The following is an 8,449-nucleotide window of genomic DNA, read 5'->3' as shown; positions in this document are numbered from 1 at the left end:
ATGTGGTTTTTTGTCAAACCCCCCAAACCCCCATACTTCCTTAATTTTTCTACTTTGAAAACAAACCCTCTTAATTTGTTACAGATCAGAAAAAGCTAAAAAACAAACAAACACAGAATTATCTGCTTTTGCACTTCATATTTATTTTTCAACTAATTGGCAATTTACAATTAAGGAAAATACCAAACTACAGGGTTCATTACATCACAATTGGTTTTAACGACATGTACAAGTTTTTGCTATCATATTCTGATATTCTTGGTATACAATTGATTTATCAGCCTCCACTTTCAAAACACTCAAAGGACTGTAGTCAGCCGGAATGCAGGAAAGTTCAGGGAGAGAAGAATCCAGTTTCTCCCGCATGATGTTTTGAACTACTGCATGCCTTGGAGAACCATAGCGATGGCCAACAACTCTTGGACAGTCACCTTTGCAATAGTGAGGATTGTATCTATGTGGTGCAATTATCCATTTGTCCCAGTTCAGTTCACTGAATTCCAACCAAAAGCTGTGAAGCTCACATTCATTTTGAGGAAAAGAGAACTGTTTGTAATACTGACTTATGTTAAATATTGGAACTGGAGTGTTTTCCCTTTTCCCATCTTCTCTTCGGTGACGAGGTGCTCTTCCCTGTTTAAGTCCTTTCCTGGCCTCTTCACTGGGAACTGTGAAAGGACCCTTGTTGAGACTAGATGTTGTAAGGTTTTTTCTGAAAAAATTCCATCTGTGATAAGTGTGCTCACTAGTGTCAGCAGTATAGAGGAGAAGAAAAATGGATCTTTGTGCCATATTGAAGAAATCATATTCAGAGTTGGGAGAATGTTCATTTTTCAAGCAGGTAAAATTCACAGCCATGTGGAGGTTTCTTTTCTTGGTGACTATCCAAGGGTGAAGAATAGTGGTCACATCAATCTCAATCCATTTGCGTCTAAGTTCAAAATGCAGATTGTACACCATTGCATGTGGAATATCCATGCACACTTGACTGGTGGCACTACTTTCTTCCTCAACTATGATTTTCGAAACACAGGTAAGATTTGAAGCTGTGGACACAGACTCATCAAATAAGAGTAAAGCTGACTTGAGTAAATGCTCTGATGCAGTAACATAATCCAAGCTGAAGAACAGGTCTATTGAATGATCTCCTGCAAAGAAATTGAAGAAAAGAATGTTTAAATAAAGTAGCCCTGTCCTCCCAGTTTGCTTCTCTTAATCACTTTATACTGTAGTATATTTGCAAATAAAAGCAATTAATCTCAGTAAGACTTTGATTAGGCATACACTTTTTCTCAGCAAATGACAAGGCAGCAGTCATTTTAGGGTGGCAGCCATTTTGAATACCCTTTTTTTTTTAAAAAAAAAGCCTATCCGTATAAAGCTTTGGAGAAACAAAATGGCCACCACTATTGGCATTTGACTAAAAAAAGGTAATTTTCCAACTATAAGAAATATATATTTTACACTATTAAAAGGGACCCCAAAGATGTATCCCATTCCATTTGTACATGGAATAACAAGCAAGACCACCCACATATTTAGACAAAGGGCAAAAAAAATAGCTAACCCAAAAGAAGTTCTCACATACCGTTAGTAGTGGGATGCTTGCATTCAGCATGTGGTGACACAAGGCGAACAGTGTTGTAGAGATGCCTTTTGTTGGTCTTAAGAACACCTTCCTCAGTAGCAAACATTTTATACAGCTTTTTCATATATTTTACAGCTCGAGAATCTAGGGTTGGTCTTGACACATCACTTTCCAAGTCCTGGGGATCATGGCCAGACAGCAGCTTGAAAAGAGAAGCATGTGGGCCTTGGCCATTTTCTTTTGGAAGAACCAATGATAGAGATCTCTTGGAAGCCTGCACCTCTGAGAACAGTAAGGGTGCAGAAGTCCCTTCATTTCTCAAACTAGGGGCACACAGGACCCCAGGAAAGAACCTGTTCAAGCAAAAACTGAAAAATAGTATCCCCAAAAGCTTCATGATGAGGATTAGCTGGGCAAAGTAACTATCTCCCCCCATAACAGAGGAAGCCCTCAAACAAAAAAAGAGGCAGCTCCTTCTAGCCTCTTAAATAAAGCTACACTAATTAGACACCAAGGAAAGACACACCTGATGGTGTCATCCTGTTTACTTCAGACTCCTCCCTTTGCACGTGAATTAAGTTATGGCTCCTTTTCGCCTGAAGTTTAGTAACATTAAAACCAGATTAACTCAAAGTAATTTGGAACATGTGGTGAAATGTATGCTGTAACTCTGTAACACTTTCCAGAAAGTAAGCCCATAGTTCAAAATAGGACTTCCTCATGGAAAGAGATTTAAGCTTGTGCTCAAGATTAGTTAGACCTGATTCTAAAACTACAGCTGTGCTTAACTTTATTGCCAGATAATAGAAACATTTAATTTGATAATCCTGTGCATGTCAAAGGCAGAGTAGTTCTTGTTTGGGATGTGCTTTTCACTGCATTGGCCTTTCAAGTGAAGACAAGCATATAGAGAATAATGAACTCCTGGAGGGTAGAAAGGATCATTATTATTACTGTATAACTTGTTTTATTTTCTGTTAAGGTGAATAAAATGAACAGGCTATTCTATTTTTTTATCTCTACAGTTTTAAGAATGATAATAATGATTCAGTATAAAACAACTTTTCTTGCTTAAGCCACAATGAATGCCAAGATAATTTCATTAGAGAGTTTTCCGTGAATGAAGTGAAAGAGAAAAATGAATAGCAGATGTTGCTGCTTGTTTTTTATTAAAAGAACTGGTGGTGGTTGGAAAAAGGAGGCAAAGACATAGAATAAACAGCTTTCCAATCAGTTCCTCCAGCTGAATATTTTTAACTATTACTGAAGATTTCTAACTAGAATCCTTGGTAAATCTAGCAAGCCAGCCTAACTCCTGAGTAGCAGTTTCTACCAAGCTCCAGTCTATATTAATGTAGAAGAGAAATCCAAAGACCTTCCTAATGTTTCATTATGCAGTTTCATAATACAGTGACTCTGGATAGATAGATTGGCAAGTTAGCTAGTGTGTTGTGTACTAGTGTATGCCTTTTGTCTCCAAATTACATATTGTTTGGAAGAGTTCCTTCAAAGTTCCTTTGATGGAGAGGAGTTACCACAAAATGGGCAAAAAGTATTCTGCAACCACCCAAAAAAGCATATGTACTACTTTGGAACTCTAGAATGGATTTCAAATCACATTAAAACTAAAAGTTATTCCCTACTATGGCTGTTAGCTTCAAAGTTAAGGTTTTTTTCTCCAAATGTACCGTTTGATTTTCATATATTATAGTATTTTTCCATATTTATTTAGAAATACCTCACAAGAGCATTCTGTTATACTTATTCAATAATGAGCATTTATAATGTGATTTTGAGTTTTTTAAAGCTGTGTATTCTGCAGGGTTTTAAAAAAGTTTTTCGTATTTTATTTACATAATGTAATACATGTGTATATTTGATTGTTTCTTTGGTATTTATACAAAAGTGTACTGGTTAAAAGTTCTTTCATGTTGAGTCAAATTCCTTATGACTATAGATTTATTAAATACATTTATATCTTACTGCAATTAAAAAAAACCCTCTGTGCTATAGACATGTGGTAGAGATATATAGGTTTTTGGAAGTAAATAATACAACACTGGTTGCTATTGGTCTCTTCCAGAATGTTTTTGTTTAAAATTCCAATCTAGTTTCCAGCTCTGAGTTTTCCTAGTGTCTAGGTGTGTGTGTAAGTGGAATTCAGTTGTGGTTGGCAGAAATTCCTTAAGTAATAAGACCATAGTTGTGTAATCTGAGTTTTTGTCTTTAAGTCACACTTTGCTTGAAGGGTTTGTTCAGAGAATTATAGTCAGAGAATTAATCACTAACATTAAAAAAAATTGTGATATGGTGCTATTCAGAATAGAGGCTCTTCTCCAGAAATGAGCATCTTCTGTAGGTTTGATCTTACGAGTTCATTATATTCTAGAGTCTGTCATCTCTGTATATTCTTTGTTTCTAAAATTCTCAGGATTTCCAGATAACTTAGTTCCAGGCATTGTCCATGGCAGAGGTCTAGAGAATAGCTCATAGAGAGAGGGCTTAGTTAATGTTGAGGAGTCTATTAGCTTGCAGTGGAGAAGGGAAGCAAATTTAATTGTGGGTGATGACACCACCAAAGCAAGTTCAATACTCACCATTTTTTCTTCCCTCTTCATCTTCATGTAGGCCCAACAGGCAGATAAGAAAATAACAAATTGCTTTGTCAGAATCCTAAACTGGCAATTACAAAAACTTAAGAACTTAATAATTGCACATCAGTTTAGCCTCAAGAAAGCAATGGGACTAGAAAGTTAGTAATCTATTATAACAGATTAGGAAGACTCTACCATTCCTCTCATCTTCCATTCATTTTTAAGAGGTGCAAATCATCAGAGAAGTTTGGTTTCCAAATAAATTTTATTTAAAGAATATTTACAGATACTTCTGCTGAGATCTCTCTCAAACCAAAGGAAGGAAGTTTGTTGTGACCTAGCTCCTGGGTCTCCTAAGAGATTGAATTAGTCTCAGGCTCTATTTAAATGAACTGGACTAGAACATAGCTTTTCTGATCTGCAGATATTTCAACAGTTCATCTACTTCTTGATGGGTTTAGATTTAATTATGAAAGCCTGCCTCTTCCATTCCTTATTTTGTTCCATTCTAGTTCTGGCAAAACATTATTCTGCATTCTTTATTCTGGACCTTTGCTTGGTTTCTATGAAGTTCAGGCATGACAAGGACTTTTTGCTGGACTCTTACATGAGTTCATAGCATTTTCTGATGAATCCATAAGGTATTTTCTGCTATGTCTCAGTTTTGTTGCCAGTTCATATTTTCCTCATGTAATTATTGCCATATTGATGTGGACTCTGCTCTATTTCAAGAGCTGTGGTGGTGCATTGGTTAGAATACAATGCTGCAGGCTACTTCTACTGACTGCTAGCTACCAGCAGTTTGGCAGTTCAGATCTCACTAGGCTCAAGATTGACTCAGCCTTCCATCCTTCCAAGGTCAGTAAAATGAAAACCCAGATTGTTGGAGGCAATATGCTGACTCTGTAAACCACTTAGAGAGGACTGTAATGCACTGTGAAGTGGCACATAAGTCTAAGTGCTATTGCTACTTTGAAGAGGCCACTAGATTCCCTGTTTGTGCCCTTTTTGTAAGATTGGAAGATCTCACAATTGTAATTCATTCCTTGTTTCTTAAATTCATTAAGAGATGCCCAGCTATTCAAATAAACCTTCTCTATTCTTAGTCTTAGTAAACAAATCATGGTTCTTTGTCTTGTTAACCTTTGTGCTAGACTTAGGTTTGTGGCTGGTGTCTTTTGATGAACAAACAATGCTAGATTTGGCCTTGTAGCATTTGGTTCCCCCACCCAATAATTTTAATGGTTGGTTCTACTTTGCATTATACATTGTTAAGTATTTGGGTCAAAGTCCCATCCTACTTTGCTGTAAAAAAAATTCAGTACTTTAATGTTTTGAATGCACTTTGTGCTTGATTTCTGCCAACTGTGGAATCATTATTCCTTCTTCCTAGAAATGGATGCAGTTCTGCATAGATAGGTCATGTCATGCTGAAACAATTGCATAATTTTCATCAGTTTATAGTCCTTTGTTTCTTGCCAGTTTGTAATATAACAAATGTCAGATTCTAGGAAAAGTCATTTTCCTCTTGTAATTCTAGCAGATTTCCATGGATTGGATCATTATGATACCATATCAATGGATTCTATTTCAACTTCTACTGATCCCTCTAGCGAAACTTCTGGTAAAGATCATCCTCCTATGATTTCTTGTCACCTGTTGGTCCCACATTCTATCCCTATTTAATGTGATATATATTTTTTGGTACATTGTTAGTCGTGAGCTTGTGATACACAGTTGTTCTCTTTAACAGTGATCAGATTCTTGACAGGTAGCATAACCTAAAACAATGTTTCTTAATTTTTTTCCCCTTGGGACTTTTCCCCACTTCTAAATAATTACTGAGAACCACAAAAGATGTATGGATTTGCATGGGTTATGTTTATTAATATTTACCATTAAAAATTAAAATCAATGCAATTGATGCCACTACTGCTTCTCATGATTATTTTTCAATGTAGGCTGACAAATAAATTTGATTTTGTGGAGGGATGCCTGGGGGTGGTGGTCCTAGCATCACTTGGAGGAGATATGTCTTGCAGGAAGTATGTCTACTTATTGGCACTATTAGGCAAATGATTGGATTGCTGGATAGGCATGGCTTTATTAATTTAATCAATTTATTGATTGATTAATTTACCTGGCTGCCCATTCCAAGTACATGACTTTGGATAGCCAACTATAAAAAAACCAGAATGAGCTTTGTGGGAAGATCATGTTTATTTGTGGTTCATCTATGTTGGCATTTTGTTCAATCCCTGTGACATCTGGCTCAGTTATAAAGTACAAACTGCATGCTCCAAATTGTTCTCTTGATCTACTGTAGGTATTACCTGAACTGGCATCTGCTCACTTATTTAAAAAGCAGCAAATATGCACATCTAGAAAAATGTATTGAGGTACACACAACCATAAGTGATACCCGAGTGTATTAAAGTAATAGTTAAAAAAAGAAAAGAACAATAGAACAATTAAAAGGACAGTGAGAAGCATTGTGGGAGGCAAAGCCTCCAATGTGGCCAGAACTTCCATTTTTTAAGGTAGGAAAGAAACCAGGTGGGGTTTAGATAGAACTCGGCCACCACATGGAAAGAGGAACTTGAATTGCTCTCTTTGGTGAATATGCATCTGCTCCTGGAAGAAAAAAAGCATAGAAAAGAAGATCCAGCCCAAAAAGTAGATATGGGTTAAGCAAAAGACAATAATGATTTACTATAGAAGAGCCTGCCAAAGCAAGTTAGGTTCCAAGACTGATCCTGGCTGGTTTGACTGTTTGCTGATCTAAACTTTGTCTTCCCTCCTTTATACCTTTTCCAACATATGGGGGAGCACAAACAGCAGATGTGAAACTGATCAAGGGCCAAATTCTTGGTCAGCCATGGAAACTTACTGGTGTCCAATTATTATTTCTCAGGCCAGCCATCTTCTTCTGGTGAGGAAAAGTAGAAGGGACAAGGGGAATGAAAGATACCATGATAGCTAAGTGTAAACAACATTTGTAAAATCATTCCAGAATAACTGGAGAGAGGAAAAAAAATGTGTTTCTGTGAAGTGTCACAGGGGGGCAGAAGTGCTATATAGAGTTGTGATGATAAACCCCAATACCATATTCATCCAGTTTCTGATCAAGTCAAAGAATGATTTGATTTGAAACCTAGTCTTGAAAGGAGTAATGGTCACTTATCCACAATCTTTAATTATATTAGCCTTGTCTTAATTTTATGGGAAAATATTGTAATATTGGATACTTTCCTCAGAGAGTGGTATATTGGAAAAAGAAATAGATTCTTACATGCAGGTAATATACAAATCGCATCTCCAGATAAAACTAAACAACAAAGGGCAGAAATTTTCAGGGATATCTAAAAATAATCACCTGATTATTTTTATGGTTAAGTCAAATTATGTTTATTTTTTGGGAAAACATTTTTGTTAGAGAAGGACGGATGGGAAGATAGCATGTCATCTAGGTTCAGCAAACATAGGGCAAATAACAATATAGGTTTTAATGACCCTTTTCTATTTAAAGAAATTGCTAGAAGTATAACAATATATTTATTTTCATAAATGGCAAGATTATTGCCATTAAATCATTTTATCTGCCTGCCAAGCACATATATCTCCCTCCTGTCTGAAACTTTCAAAATTAAGCCTATTTTTAAAAACGATAAGAAGAGACTTGATATATTGTAATTGGAGCGTGATCAATTAGACTAAAGCAATAAATGCAAAACATAATTTTTAAAAATCCTTAGCAGATCTACTCATGGGGAAAATTATTTATAACAATCTGAGTTGGCATTGTTCTCCCAGCTTTAATGCAGTGTAATTCATTGTATATTAAAAACTCACTAGTCTTTGAGGGAAATGTGGCAATTCATCAGGTTTCTTGATATTTGGTTCCACAGACTAATTTGGATAACATTTTGTCTTCATTTGCACTATTGCAAACTATTAGTTTGTCCTGCTGGATTATTCATTATTTAACCTGCTACCTACAGAACACCTTCACTTTCATTAACATTCTTATATTTACAGGTCGCAAGTCTTGATTTGTTTTGTTCCGATAGGCAACTGAAGGAAAATAATTGATCTCATTTGTAATCTTTCTTCTCATGAACTGCAGTGTTGACATATTTCTCTCCATATTGCTCACAATTTACTGTATTGTTTAACTTCTGTTTAATTTTGGTTCTATCTTTCCTTTATGGACTGTCTACAGATAGTCCTTGACTTATGAACACAAGATAGTCCTTGACTATCAGAT

At 35.9% G+C, this 8,449-nt stretch overlaps 1 protein-coding gene across 1 annotated transcript; it reads right to left on the bottom strand.

The window, feature by feature from the left end:
• Positions 1-216: 216 nt before the first annotated feature.
• On the bottom strand, positions 217-1,991 carry GDF9 (growth differentiation factor 9). The gene is made up of 2 exons (XM_026685461.2): positions 1,589-1,991; positions 217-1,148 (listed from the first exon to the last, which is right to left on the bottom strand). The coding sequence occupies exons 1-2, from the start codon at positions 1,983-1,985 to the stop codon at positions 217-219; spliced, it is 1,329 nt and encodes a 442-aa protein (XP_026541246.2). The 5' UTR covers positions 1,986-1,991.
• Positions 1,992-8,449: the final 6,458 nt, after the last annotated feature.

Source organism: Notechis scutatus, chromosome 2, assembly GCF_049901735.1.
Source record: "Notechis scutatus isolate UNSWTSFEM ecotype Mainland chromosome 2, rNotScu1.2, whole genome shotgun sequence".
NCBI classification, from domain to species: Eukaryota; Metazoa; Chordata; class Lepidosauria; order Squamata; family Elapidae; genus Notechis; species Notechis scutatus.
The sequence above is the reverse complement of the archived record's forward strand: the minus strand, read 5'-3'. Positions and strand labels throughout refer to the sequence as shown.

What these genes read in the sequence shown, in the direction of transcription:
- GDF9 (XM_026685461.2), bottom strand. Translation starts at nt 1,985, where the DNA reads ATGAAGCTTTTGGGGATACTATTTTTCAGTTTTTGCTTGAACAGGTTC. An exon ending in CAAGCATCCCACTACTAACG is followed by an intron (nt 1,149 to 1,588) that starts GTATGTGAGAAC and finishes ATTTCTTTGCAG; the next exon opens with GAGATCATTCAATAGACCTG.